The 15,118-nt window shown below is 40.7% G+C and overlaps 1 protein-coding gene across 1 annotated transcript in view; it reads right to left on the minus strand.

Moving 5' to 3' along the window:
* The window catches only part of syngap1b (synaptic Ras GTPase activating protein 1b), a 100,837-nt gene that overhangs the window by 34,922 nt on the left and 50,797 nt on the right, over positions 1 to 15,118 (minus strand). Inside the window, exons 3-4 of the mRNA XM_053327382.1 lie at positions 4,821 to 4,912; positions 1,108 to 1,229 (exon numbers count right to left, since the gene is read on the minus strand). Coding sequence (XP_053183357.1) covers positions 1,108 to 1,229; positions 4,821 to 4,912 — 214 coding nt within the window. The remainder of the gene's footprint in view (positions 1 to 1,107; positions 1,230 to 4,820; positions 4,913 to 15,118) is intronic.

A 15,118-nucleotide genomic window follows, 5' to 3' on the forward strand; every position in this document is an offset into this window, starting at 1 on the left:
TTTTTTTTTTATGACTTATTATGCAAATTTAAGGTGAAAAAAATGATCCCTCATTAACTTCCCTCGATAAACCTACACCATACATCAGGGTGGAGGTGGAGATTTTTGGGGTTTTTGGTTTTATGGTGAATAAGATGTACTGAATATTTGCACCAAAGAGGCTGAAAATTCAAAGTAAAACTGCTGGTGTAAAATTGTTGTCATAGAAACACCTTGACAACATCATTTGAAACCTACAAACTCCCATCTATAAACTTCTGCCAAACCAAAATTTGCTGCTCTGAACATTTTTTCCCCCCAACATGTAGCCATGTACCTCTTGTGCTGCTTCCCCTGAAGAATGCCAGCACTGCTACAACTATCTACATGATACAGAAGAAGTATAATTAAGCAAATCTTCCAATGACTCATTATCTTTTGTGCAGCCACCATATGGCTGTCTGTTGGTTGCCATGGAGAGAAGGAGATGTTTTTTCATTGCCCCGGTAGAAAAACAGCGACAGTGCTGAGTGTTGTAATTGTAAGTGACACTGCACTGGGACATTGAGGAGGAAATTATATATGTATAAACAGTTTTATAGAAAGATAGATGCTATATATTTTTTGTATTTATAGGTCAAAATTTCTCTGGAAAACAGCAGATGTTTCGATGCCAGTAAACACACCGATCCAAACTCTAAAATAATCATTTCTAACAAAAACTAAACATATAAAAAAATAATAAAATAGCAAATGTCTGAGCAAAAGCCTCCTCCTCCACATTATTAATGGAGTAAAAATCACCTTTCCCCCTTACTGACGCTAACCCCTAATTGCTTTACGCTTTGAATGACTTCTAACTCTATTATGCTTCAACCCAACATCCCGTTAAAAATGCTTTGGGATGGATGGAAAAGGAAGTTGTTTTTCTGATGTCGTAACATTTACACCAACAGGCTGGGAGAAACAGACCAAAAAAACATATTTCATACATTAATGCAGCTATATACACTATCCACAGACTGTCATTGCCAAACAGAGCCAGACACCGCAGATTAATGCACATATGAATGCTCAAAACCCTTCACACACACACACACACACACACACACACACTCGCTCACTGACCTGTCTTGGTCGGCACTGCGGAAGCGGGGGAGGATCATGTGGCGGAAACTGCTGGTTCGGTCCAGTTTGGGCTGACTTTTAGCCCTCTTGATGGAGCCCTTCAACCTTCTACTGAGGAAACTCTGGGGCGGGTGGAGGAGAGCAACAACAAGGGAAAACAGATGGAGAAGGAGAGGAGGGGAGGGGACGACGTGCAATGGCGTGGAGTGACGGAGACCGACAAGTGGTTGGCGTGAGTCGGCAAATATGAGCGGTTGAGTGGTGAAGAGGGGAGTGAGGTATGGATTTTGAGGAGAAAGATTGATGATGGTGAAATAAACATGATTGGTATGAATGAAGTCAGTGTGGTTTTGTGTCAGATGTAGTTAAGTAACACCAAAAATCAGATGGAGACACACACAAATGAAACACAGGATGCGTGATGGGGGAGAGCACAAGGTACATTTATTATCAACATGAAATCATACACCCACACATGTCCACTTGCTACAGAGAGCTGCAGTGTTGAAACAGAGCCTGTGGTGGGCAGTGGTGTGCCATAAAGTCCCAAAACATGTCTCACAAAGAGGCGCAGTTTGTCCTACATGAGCTTCCTTACAGAATCACAAAATCTGAGATACCAGAGCAGCAGCTTATTCATGTTTAAGGACGAATAGTTCTTGAAAAGGTTTGATGGATGTGTTTGTTCTCATTTCTTTATTACGTGCTGTTATTGTTGGGTGCTTTATTAATTACAAAGTCCTTTATTGCTTTGTGTTTGGATAGAGAAGGGTATTGTTTTATGGTGTGAAGCACTTTGTGTTACATTTTGTTCGTATGAAAAGAGCTTTACAAATGAAGTCTGATTGATTGACTGATTTGCAGGAACAGTCTGCTCACAAGAACCTGAATGGACAGACTTAAAAGATGACTTTAACCCTAATTGGTCACATGAGAAGACACTTCCGATAGTGAGACACTGAGCAAGATTTCAAAGATCCTACAAATCATTCAAATGGGACCAAGTAAAAAAAAAAGGACATTTCTATTAAATGTGCATAAAATTTGTGGCGGAGTTTAGCTCAGTGGGAGGAGCGCCCGCCACATGTGTTGAGGCTGTGGTCCTCGCTGCAGGTGACCTCGGTTGGAATCCCGCACCGAGCGGTCCTCTCCTGCGTGTGATTGCCCCCTTCTCTGCCTCCTGTTTCCTGTCTATCTCTACTAACCTGTCCATTAAAGGCAAAAAGCCCCAAAAATATATACTTAAAAAAAAAGTGCATAAAATTTAAATTTTATAGGTAAAACTCTGAATCACTTATTTGTTCCTCCTGTTCAAATAAATATCTTCAACTTTGTGTCATGATCTGTATTTAATACTTCTATATACTATTTCACTTCTTTAAAAATGTCTCGGGGAGGGGGGGGGGGGGGGGGGGATGAAACCACACAAGAGAAGATGTGACATTTCCACCAAAATAAACAGATTTTCAGCTCACTAATAGCATTTTAAAACTAAATTGTTTCAATTTTGTAGACCTTAAATGTCAAATTTCAAAGCTGTTTTCACACTCTAAATGTTAAAATGTGAACTGTGAAAGTAGCTTTAAAGCACAAATGCCTTTAAAACATGCATGAAATATCACTGTTTCTTTCTTATCTGACACTGTGCTGCAAAGAAGCTTCAGCCATGCAGCCTTCAGGTGCCTTCTGAGAATTCACAATAATATCATTTATATATACCTTTCGCATAACAGCATTATTCAGTTGGTGAACGAGTGCAGGGAAATGACACCTCGTCATCTGGCATGAGTCAAGTGAGTCTTTGAAGCCTGTCTTGAGGATATGACTAAAGACTTGGCTCCATCTGCTGGTTCCAAGCTAATAGCCTGCATGACTAAATCTTATTCGATTAACTGCTCTGTCTGACACTTTAAGTCTTAAAAAGTCAAAGTATTCAATACAGAGAGAGAAAAACCTGCATCACAATACGCTCCAATAAAGCAGGGTAATAGTGGGAACATCTTCACTGGGCTGCATTTGCATGCACAAATTTACTCTGGTGCTCGATAGTTTCAGGTTCATTTCAGGTTGAAGCAGATTCAGCGGCTGTTTGTAATGTATGTCAAACAAACCCTCAAATGAACTGCTAACAAAAGACTCTTAAAATACTGAGAGACAATGTGTTCTTTTGAGGAGATTATTTCAAAGACAATACCTAGAGCATAAAATTATTGACAGTATGCAAAGAGTAAAGTAATAACAAAGGCAGAAAAGTTTAGTCTGCATCCTAAGTTCACAGTGTCTCTCCTCCTGCCCTACAGGCTTACTCATCCAATCAGAGAACCTGAAATATTGATATGAAAACACTCATCTCAGTCTCTATGAAATAATGATGAAACACAAAAACTTTGACCCAGCCAAATTGAAGCTTCACATTAGTTTAATGGATTAGCTGGCTCCTGTAATTTTCAAGTCTGCCGAAGCTGTTTTATCATAGCAGCAACAGTGAGTGGACAGCAGATTTCTGCAGGGAGGAAAACAAGTCCTGCTATTTCCAGCTACGATGACAGTGTGCAAACACTGGCAGCAATAATGGAAAGGAGATGGGCAACATTGATGGTTGGCAAAAATGTAATAAGACATCAATCTATCTTTTTAAGCCCTTTCATGTGCACGTTTAATACCTTGTGATTGAGTTTCTGTCGCCATGAATAAAACAATAAACAGATTATTTCTGTCCATAGACAGAACGTATTTTGCTGTCGGCTCCTCTGTCTTCTTTGACTGAGGTTGCTTCCAGTATAAAAAGAGAGACATGATGATCCCAGGAGAAGCAGTGACAGCGCTTTTTTTTTTAATGCTGCTTGTCTTTTGTAGTCATTTTGCGTGTTTGAGCCCATTTACTACAAGTCACTTTACATCACCGTAAACTGCTGCTGGGTTTTACAAACCTGAACATATTTTTCCCTCCATTCCAGGCATTCAGTGGTTCGCTCTCAATTTGTGTATAATATGGAAATCCATTAACATACTCCTGAAAATGGTTTTGCATTTTGTCACAGTGAACATGAAGTCATCTTACATTACATAATAGGCTAATTGATTTACACACCTTTGAGAAATTAATGGAAACCAATGACTGCTTGGAACAAATTCATAGTCAGTTTGGACTAAAAAGCTAAAACCTGCAAACACACTGCTCCATTAAGATGTGCTAATAATACTGTAAGTATGAGTTCACCCAGACTTCAGAAACCAAATGAAAGCAGTCTCCCACATTTACACATAATACTGTATGTAAACGTAGCCAGTGTCTCTGCATCAGCCATGTTTGTGTCACATACCTCAACAGGGGGCAGTGGTGCAATTAACGGTCCTCCCGCCACTGGACTCGAACCGGCAGCCCTCCAGTCTCCGCCCCAGTACGAAAAGGGGGGGGAGGAGGAGTAGGCAGCAGGCGAGTGGGGCAGGGTGTAGGACAGGGAGGGGGATAGGGGCAGCGAGCGGGGCAAGGTGGGCGTACCGGCCCCCTTCTTGGAGCCCTTTTGGAACTGCTGCTGCTGGTAAAAGGTGAGGGAGGGGGAGACGGCCAGGGAGAGGGGGAAAGGGTGAGGCGGGGTGCCGCTGGCCCGACGGCCGCAGGTGTGCGGCGGGCCCAGGGCAGGAGGAGGAAGTAGGGAGAGCGAGAGGGACGGAGGCAGCGAGCGAGGCCGGGAACAGGGAGGGTTACTCACGGATTGTCGGAAGGGTTGAAGGGGGGCAGTGGGAGGGACCTCCATGCTGGGCTGCTTCCCTGTGGCTATGCTCTTCCGCCGGGCGCGATGATCTGAGTGAAGAAGAGACAGAGAAAGAGAGGTCGATAGGTGAAACGTTAATATACATCAGCGGATAGGAAACATCAAAGGCAAAATGAGGACACGGCGAAAACTGCGGTGCCGACACACAGGTAGAGTGAGAGGATGTGGAGAGAGAAAGAGAGAGCCATTGTGGAAATAAACAGCTACTGGAGACCTTTCACTGACAATCTGCCTAAAGGAATGAAAGAGGAGAGAATACAGATAGAGGTCAAAGGTGGGCGAGGCAGAAATAAAACCATGCGGGGTCACACTCATCCACCTAAACGACTGCTGCCTCCACTGTTACAAACACGCTTTCATCCGTGAAGGCGAGGCGGTTGATAAAGTGAGCGACAGACTATCGGAGAGATAGATTTTCTGTCTGGACATCAGATGAGGCAAATGTTAACAGTCTGCGTGTTGCGGGGAGGGAGCTGAGAGATGCACGGACAGAGAGGAGCGAGCATTAAACAAACAAAGCACTTATTGACTTCCGTCTGCGAGTTGGTGCCTAATGCACTGAATTGGTCAGTGAGGGAATAATCTCCTGTCCTACGCTTGATGGATGACGGAAAGAGTGTGAATGTACAGTTAGAAAACACAAGAGGCCCAGTTGACCTGTTTGGCCTGTTTACTAAAAGCAGCACCGAACAATTACATCAGGAACCAGAGCGAATGTGTACATAAAAGTATTGCCTCGCTGGTCGTCAGTATGTCTTCCACTTCCACGTCCCTACTGTCCTTCCACCAAACTCAATAAATATCAATGTCTGTCTCAGCACCAGTGCCCTCAAGGCAGATTCCTGTACATGCCACTGTATGATGAAAGTGACTTCTGAGACAGCCAGTAAAATAAAAAATAAAAAATGAAAGACCAGAAAAAGTCCTTCATGTTTCACAGAGCAAAGTCACGAATCCCTCTGCTTGTGTGAGACTCTCAGACTAAAACCATATATTACAGAAGCTTCATTTATTTTATATCGTTACTATGTGACTGATTTGTGAAGCAATGCATCAAATTAAAGTTGTTTTATGTTTTAATTGAAAGAACTTAAGTATATTTTGATAGATTTTCTAATAATTTGTTTTATGTGAAGCACTTTAAAATTACAGTCCAGACTCAAGTATTTGTCGATCAACTACCTTCGATATCTCTTCAGCCTCATTAGCATCTTATTCACTTGCATGATCACCTCTTTACTCCTCATATTGACATGCAGCTCCACCTCAATCTAAACGACAACGCTCTATCAACCATATATATACTTTTTTCTGCACCACACAGCAGCCCAAGAAACATACAGTAGTAGCTTAGTACTTATTAGCCAAGTGTCCAAATACTTTTGAACCTTTCCAATGTGGGCACTGTGTTAAAAAGGCTATACATAACACACTTGGCACTTTAATGTAATATCCATTATTTATTTGGAGTTGAATGTGCTGCAGCAAAGAGCCTGAAGAATAAAAAATATGTACTTGTCCAAATACTTACAGTCGGGACCTAAATGTAAGGTATATTTATCTATAGTATATAATTGGTCTTTAATTTTTCTATGTCAATACATTTGCTTTAAAGGTGACATATTATACTCATATTACACACATTTACAGTACTTTGGGGGTTTACTAGTGAGTCCTGTCTTTTACTCCACCTAGCTGATGAAGTTATGGAGCCCCTCTGGTGACATTTAAAAAAAATAAAATAGCGTGGCCATGGGATACAAATGTTAATTATCTCGTGGCCATGAGATACTATTGCGTGGCCACGAGTTAATTATTGTGTTTCACTTCCATGAAGATACTGTTGATTGTTGCTGAGGCTCCGTAAACATGGACAACTTTGAATTGATTTCATTTTATTTTAATCCAGGAATGAATTACAATGATATACTCAAGTCACTTGCGGTTAGACATGGAGTAGTTCTTAGCAAGACACACTTAATTCGGCTCATGCTCAAAATGCATCAGTTTAAACTCAAAGAATATGCTGATCTAGGGGATGTTATAGATTTCATCATTCACCAGCTGGAGTGATACCATAACCAATCCCTGAGCACACATTCATCCAACGCACTCGTACATATTAACCATTGTTATGAAGGACTTGTACCTAGGCATGGGACGATAACCGTGTTCAAGGTATACCGCGATTTGAAAAAGCCACGATAACCGAAACCGCCAAATTTTCTGTCATACTGTATTTTGTCTGGTCAAAGACAGGAAGTGCTGGTCAAAGACAGGAAGTGCTGGTCAAAGACAGGAAGTGCTGGTCAGAAATCCCTCAGGTGGTGCAGCTGCAGCGTAGAGTATCACGACCCCTCACACTGTCATTACAGATTCAGGTTAAATTAACATGTCTGTCTTTATTTTTCTTCCTTTTAGGAACATTTTAGAGCTGTAATCATAATACTACCATACCGTGAAGCCGTGATATTTTTGCTTATGGTTATCATACCGCCAGAATCTCATACCGGCCCATGCCTACTTGTATCTGAAATGGAGTTTTTCAGTGAAAGACAAAATAAGACAAACTTCATTCAATCAGTCAGGCCAATGAATGAATGAGGGTGTCCTTTAATGTTGCTCAAAGCAATATGCGCCCTCTGCTGGATCCCTCAGGTAACTACATTACACTCACACACTCAGCCATGGCCACGGATTATTTTATTTTTTGTCAAATGTCACCAGAGGGGCTCCGTATGAAGTAGTCCAATGTGAAGAAAATGTTTTCGCCAACCATCAACCCTAAAAATGACATTTCAACCGCTTCACCACATATGCAAATGCTGGGACTATGTGAGTACTTTTATGTTGGAAAAAAAGAAAGAAAAAACAACTTCCTGATCATAAAACAGTTCCTCCTATTGGTAGTAATCAGCAGGGCAACATAATTTTGTGCTTAAGAATCAATGTAATAAAATAATGATGTGATGACACTGTGGTTGAGGTCTGGTTAGGTTTAGGCACAAAACCCACTTGGTTAGATTGAGGGAAAGATCAGAGTTTGGGGTAAAATGATCACTTTGTTTGAGAAACATGTGGTGTGGGATAAAGTTACTGATTTTGACCCCGTCCTCTTTTGACTGTTCCTTCTTTTCTCCCTCTTTATTAAAATTTTCCTTCCTTCTTCCCTTCCTCTCCTCTTTCTTTGCTCCCTCCCTCCTTACTCCTTTCTTTCCTTCCTTCCTTCCTTCCTCTTTTTGTCCTTACTCTTTTCCTTCCTCCCTTCCTTCTCTCCTAAATTCCTTCCTCTTTTGTCCTTCCTCCTTTCCTTCCTTCCTTCCTTCCTTCCTTCCTTCCTTCCTTCCTCTTTTCCTCCTTACCTTCCTTCCTTCCTTCCTCCTTTCCTCCCTGCCTCCTTACTCCTTTTCCTTCCTTCCTTCCTTCCTCTTTTCCTCCTTACCTTCCTTCCTCCTTCCCTCCCACCCTCCCTCCCTCCCTCCTTACTCCTTTCCTTCCTTCCTTCCTTCTGTCCTCTTTTCCTCTTTACTCCTTTCCTTCCTTCTGTCCTTCCTTGACCTGAGGACAACAGGAGGGTTAAAGTTAGGTGACCCATGTTTTCATGGCTACAGTAGTAACCATTGGGTTAGGAGACAATCGTGATTAAGTTTTTTTTAAAAGACTGTCCTGACTCACGATTAGAAATGGGAAACAAACAGCTGTTTCCTGTGGCAAGGTCCGCTGTTGGGTTATAAAACCGCCATCCACCTGCCTCCTCCGAATAAGGAAAGTGATCGACACAAATATACCTCACCTGCACCACAGCTCCGAGTCAAATTGCTACACTAGATGGCATCTGTCACTCAAACGTAACAACATGTTGTTTTTGGGAGGGCAGTAGCTTTCTAAAACATTAGGAAAGAAAAGAATGGAGGGGAGGATCATATAAAACCCATAGGACACATATTTAATTACACATATTTAAATGTGAATTTTGCGAAATATGTGGAGGACAGTGTAGCGGACAGTGTTGCATGTTTGTGAAATATCTAAATTTACAGTTTCTTGAGTGTTATGTAATGTATAAAACATTGCTTCTGCATTACTGCCTTCAAGACAAATTCTTCAGTAATATTGCACATTGGACTGATATTGACTTTCTATCAAGTATCCAAACGTTATGTCACACAATGATGTCAGATTTTATTGCCACCTCTCAGCCACATGGAGATATTAAACCTGCAATTAGGTTAGCAAAACCTGCAATCAAATCATCTTTACGTATTTTATTTCTTTCTTTAATTTCTAGAATATATTTCGTCAATCTATTCTTCACCTTAATAGCAGTATGTCACTGAATGGTAGCAGGGAGGGGGTGTAAAATTAACTACAGTATGGGAAGGCTTCAGTTCACATCACATCAAAGTCTAAAGAGTATTCCTTGCTGCTGCTTTTCTTTCCCTTTTCTTCCCAAGTTCTGCAAGAAACACAGAAACATTGTGACCTCTCACCACAACAGCAGCCAGATATAAATATATTGATCATCGGCAGAGAATGTTAGCTATGGGCTGGGATCTCACGAGGGAGAGTATGTACTGTAAGAGCACAGCCACACAGCTGAAAATAAACTCTAAAAAACACAATTTAGGCTATTCACTGGGCATCCTCACCCACAGTGAATATATGTAAAGTTATGAGGAGCCAGCAGCGCGTTACATATTACCAGTGAATGAGAAGGAAACAATCCCTCGCCTAATAAAGTCAGGGTGACCACCTATGTAGAAGCCCTGCTTAGACAATCATTTTTATGATCTCCGAACTACAGCAGGGGGATATCAAAGGCTACTTTACATCTCTGCACGTATTTTCCTGTTGCTTTCTTATTTTTGCACGGAGATGCACGGCCCTCTCAAAGAAACACCTACAGCATGATAACCAGGCTGATTCAAATATAAGTGTGTTACATTTCTTTGTTTGTTCTTACTTCTTGATATCTTCTTGCATTTCAGCCTTTTCATCTTGATCATGTTTCATATCTCTGCTCATTCCTTGCGCTCTCTCCCTCTCTCAGCCTCTTCTGTCACACAGTCACACTATTCAGACACACACCTCCTCTCTCCCACGCAGCAATTTTACATAATTCAAATAGTGCATTTATCCCTCTACCTCTCTTCAGCCCCTGATCTCTCTCTTTTCTTTCTCTCATTTTCTTTCTCCTCCTTGCAACCTCTTCCTGTTTTCATAGCCGTCCTCTCCTTTTCCTCTCCTTCAGTATGTGTGGTATCTATAGCCCTCCATTTTCTCCATACTTGCCTTTATCTGTATTTATCTGTATTCCTCTTTTATCCTCATCGGCCCTCTCTCCTTTCGCTCTCTTCCATTTACCTGTCGAAATGGTCATCTTTTCACTGCGAGCCTGCCCATCTTTCTGTCTGCAGTCCTAACATTTTCTCCAACCCACACAAGGCGGGAAAAACATGACCATGAAGGTGTTCGTCACCCCGTCTAGACATCCAGACAGTGTCTTTCTGCCCAAATCAACAGCTTCAAAACTACCAGATGAAACTCTGTAAACTGGATGACTGACTAGTGAAGGAGACTTGCAAATTAAATCAGAGAAAGCAGATATTTAAAGGTTGCTGAAAAATCACAGGAGAAGAAGAAAGAGAACTCAACATCCAGCCACCATTTACAAGGTGTCAAGAGCACTTCTGAGGCTGATTGTAATTGCATGAAAAGTTCATTTTGATCTTGTCAAAATCACATTTTATAACAGGGTTGCATAATCGCAAACCTTTTTATTTAGAATAATTTAAACCTACACTTACAGGATGACTGACACTAAATTATATGGTTTGGTACATTTTTATGTAATTGATAGACTAAATTGTTCCAGGAATTGATTGAATTTACTTTGGAGTTATTTTAGAGTTCTGGTTCATGAACGTTTTTTAAAATATTAATCATATGTAGGTGCCTCACTCACTCACAGTAGAATTAACAGCTTCTTAGGTGCAAGAAATATTAATTGACAGCAATTAGCAAGGGTGAAGCCATGTACCAATGGAGGTTATGCCATCATTATGTATGCATCATAACTGCAACCATCTCAATTAAAAGGCCTTGTAACAGAGATATTGAGATCCTCTTCAGAATGTATTGTTTCCCAAACTAATTAGTTTCCCCTGGAGGAGCAGATTGTGCCAAGGAGAGAAGACTGATTTAGGATCCAACTGGCATCAGTCTTATGGTAACAAAACCAAAGTTGAGGAAGTTTTTGTGGGTATAGCTATAGACAGCAAGATCAGAAAAAAACAAGCCTTACTTTAGGGTGATATATAAAAAACAACAACAACAAAAAATGCTTCCCTTTGGTGCCAATTTAGAGTCATAAGATTCAGAGAGAGCATGTGCTTTATTACATCCTCCAATGGAGGGTTTCATTGGGGCGGGAGACCAAGCAAATCTTTCTGCTTTAAGTAGTTGCAGCTGTTATATTTTCCCCCCAAAAAGTTAAAAAACTACATAGAGTATACACTACGGTACAAAAGCACCTACTTTTCTATGTTTGGAAGTAGGCAGGGGATGATAACCGTGTTCATGGTATACCGCGATTTGAAAAAGCCATGATAACCGAAACCGACAAATTTTCTGTCATACCGTTCCTGAGGTATGAGCTGTTTTTAGTCTGGTCAAAGACAGGAAGTGCTGGTCAGAAACCCCTCAGGTGGTGCAGCTGCAGCGTAGAGTATCATGACCCCTCACACTGTCATTACAGATTCAGGTTAAATTAACATGTCTGTCTTTATTTTTCTTCCTTTTAGGAACATTTTAGAGTTGTAATCGCAATACCGCCATACCGATTTTTTCTTATGGTTATCATACCGCCAGAATCTCATACCGGCCCATGCCTAATTGGAAGTTTATTTGTTGTGATGGGACTAATCACAGTATATTTTAGCAATGAAAAGTGAGAGATAGATAAATTAATTTGATTTTTTTATGTTGTAATAATTTGTTAAGTGAACTTTAACCCACAAAACAAAACGATGATGATAATTATTAACAAGTAATAAACTGTTTTAGTAAGCATTATGTTCATACATAGTCATCACTTGCAGCAGTTTGTGTTCAAATTATGTTTCATACAGAAATTGCTGAGCAAGAATCCCATGCGCCATGTAAGCATTTACTTTCCTAATCTCTAAAGAGACTCAGAAACTGTTGTGGAATTTAAATACGGTTTGACCTCCAAAATATGATATCTAGACTTCCCCAGTTCAGACACATTGCCTGCTTTTACTCTTATTCTTCTGTATTTACTCACATGAGAAAAATATGAAAGAGGCATATTAATAATTTCTCTTTGATCACAGAGGGCAGATTACTTTTGACTTACAGTATACAGCACATACATAATAGACATGGTCTGTAAAACAATGCCTTACTGAGAGCATAGGATTGCTATGCACAGCTGCAGCAGCATCCAGTGTAACATCCCTGCTCTGTCATACATTTAACCTTACGGCTGTAATACTACAGGTAATTATTTGCTTGAAGTGGAAATATGCAATAAAACATGTTTGATTGTCTGCTGTAACAACCGGCAGTGACTCCATCTGCAGCTGTGTTGCAATGAATCAAAATAATCTGTATATTCTTTATTTATTTATTGGTTTATTTCAACATTTTTCATCTGTAGTTCCTCAACAGATGCTACATAGAGTAGTCTATGAAGAAGATTAAAATGAGATTAGTTATTAAAATGGTTTATAAGCATTCAGAGCAATGATATAAAAATAGGATATTACTGTCAGTAAAGATATACATGAATTTAATATGATTAATGATTGAAAAAAACTATTTAATTTGCAAAATAATCTGTTTATCTGTATATGCAGTTGATTCAAAATCTCTAAAATAGAAAAGGATTATTCTGCTAATGATATAAAGGAAATATCATGAAAAGCTAAGAAACTGGACCTTGAGTTAAAATAAAAAAAAGTTGGTATTTCATTTATCAAGCAAGAAACCGTAACAAAATTGAAAGTTAATTTGTCTCGTAAACAGTGAAAAAAATCTAATTGAACGAATGAAGCGCACATTTGAACTGACATTTTAGAAAATCGATAAAGAAAATGCAGATGTGATTCCACCCACTGCTGTTTTGTGAATATTAATAGTTGAGTGCATTGAAGTAAACAGTTGGTGGTAGACTTAATCTCGTATCAAGTGCAGTAAACCACAAAAAGAAGAAGAAGAAGAAGAAGGCACAATGCGATGATGTAATCAATGCAGCGACAGTCAAAGTTGAAGTGATGGAAAACGTGATACACATACAGATGATGGAGAGCATGATGGACGGTGGAAATGGAGACTGCTGAACAGTTAACATCATAGTTCTTTGCTTTTGGAAGCATTTCAGCCCTGTGTCAGTTATGTAGAGATGTTTATTCCATTTATTCATTAAATCTGTATTCCATCACACTTCATCACATTTTGCTTTTATCGACACATCAACTTTTCCGCCTCATCCAAGCATAAACATTTATTCTGTGATATATCAACTGTTTTCACACACAAATCGAAAAAAATGCATAAAAACAAGTGGATGGAAACCCATTTATAGGTTTCTTTAATTTTTCCTTCGTTCTTCCCCTCCTTCCCTCTTTCTTTGCTCCCTCCTCCTTCCATATTTCTTTCCTCGCTTCCTTCCATCCATTCTTCCTTGCTTCCTTCCTTTCCCTCCTCTTTTCCTTCCTCCCTCCCTCCCTCACTCCTTACTCCTTTCTTTCCTTCTTTCCTTCCTTCCTTCCTTCCTTCTCTCCTCACTTCCTTCCTCTTTTAGTCCCTCCCTCCTTACTCCCTTCCTTCCTTCCTTCCTTTCCTTCTCTCCTTACTTCCTTCTTCTTTTCCTTCCGTCCTTCCTCTTTTCTTCCTTTCCTTCCATCCTTCCATCCTTCCTCCTTACTCCCTTCCTTCCTCCCTTCCTTCCTTCCTTCATTCCTCCCTCCCTCCCTCCTTCCTTCCTTCCTTCCTTCCTTCCTTCCTCCCTCCCTCCCTCCCTTCCTTCCGTCCTTCCTTCCTTCCTTCCTGCCTGCCTGTCCTTCCTTGGCCTGAGGACAACAGGAGGGTTAAGAGTTAAGGCTCTCAAAATGCCACTTGACCTAATGGCTAAGTTACCTTGACCCCGAGTCCACTTCTAGAAACCTGATTGAGACCTTCAGTAGTCAAATCAGAATATGGCTTCAAACTTATAACAGTGAATGAATATTTCACTGCTTTAATTGTGATTAATTTTGTTCCCTTTAATGATTAAAACACATCAAGTTCTGTCCAAGTTCAGCTTTCTGATATAAATTAACCCTCCTGTTGTCCTCGAGTCAAGGAAGGAAAAGGAGGAAGGGAGGAAGAAGGAAGGAAGGATGGAAGGGAGGAAGAAGGAAGGAAAGGAGGGAGGCAGGAAGAAGGAAGGAAGGGAGGAAGGTAGGAAGGAAAGAAGGAGGCAGGGAGGAAAGAAGGAAAGGAGGAAAGGAAGGACAGAAGGAAGGAGGGGGGGAATTAAAAAAGGACAGGAGGAAGGGAGGGAGGAAGGAAAGGAAAAAAAGAAGGAAGGAAGGAGGGAACGACAGAAGAAAGGAAGGAAGGAAGGAACGAAGGAAGGAAGGAAGGAGGGAAAGGAAATAAGGACAGAAGACAGGAAGGAAGGAAGGAAGGAGCGAGGGAAGGAAGAAAGGAAGGTAGGAAGAAAGGAAAGAAGGAACAGTCAAAACAGACGGGGTCAATTTGACCCGGGAGGACGACACGAAGGTTAAGCTTCTGTCTCTTTGACCTCATATTTATGTCAATGTCTATTGTGCTGTACTTACATGTATGAAAGCATGTAGCCACTAGCAACACAACATCAACTACAGCAACACACAACACTATCATCCCTCTTTTCTTCACAGGTGGACCAGCTACCAACGCCTGATGGCTACACCCGCTGGCATTTTCTCCTCTTCAACAGTAAGACACTTCAGAAAGAAAATGGCTTCAATCACAACAGCATCGTTAATGGTACTGCTTCAGGTTATTTCTAACAAAGTGTCTGGGACCCAGCCGTTAAGTTTTCTCTTTTTCTCTTAGCCGGAAGAAGACGAAACAATGACTTGCAATAAAGCTCTTTCACAATCAGAATGCAGCAGCTACACAGTCTGGATACCTCCTATGTTTTTTAACCATGCAGGCTGCTTTATCTATCATCTGGTAAGAGG

Source organism: Scomber japonicus, chromosome 10 (assembly GCF_027409825.1).
Source record: "Scomber japonicus isolate fScoJap1 chromosome 10, fScoJap1.pri, whole genome shotgun sequence".
NCBI classification, from domain to species: Eukaryota; Metazoa; Chordata; class Actinopteri; order Scombriformes; family Scombridae; genus Scomber; species Scomber japonicus.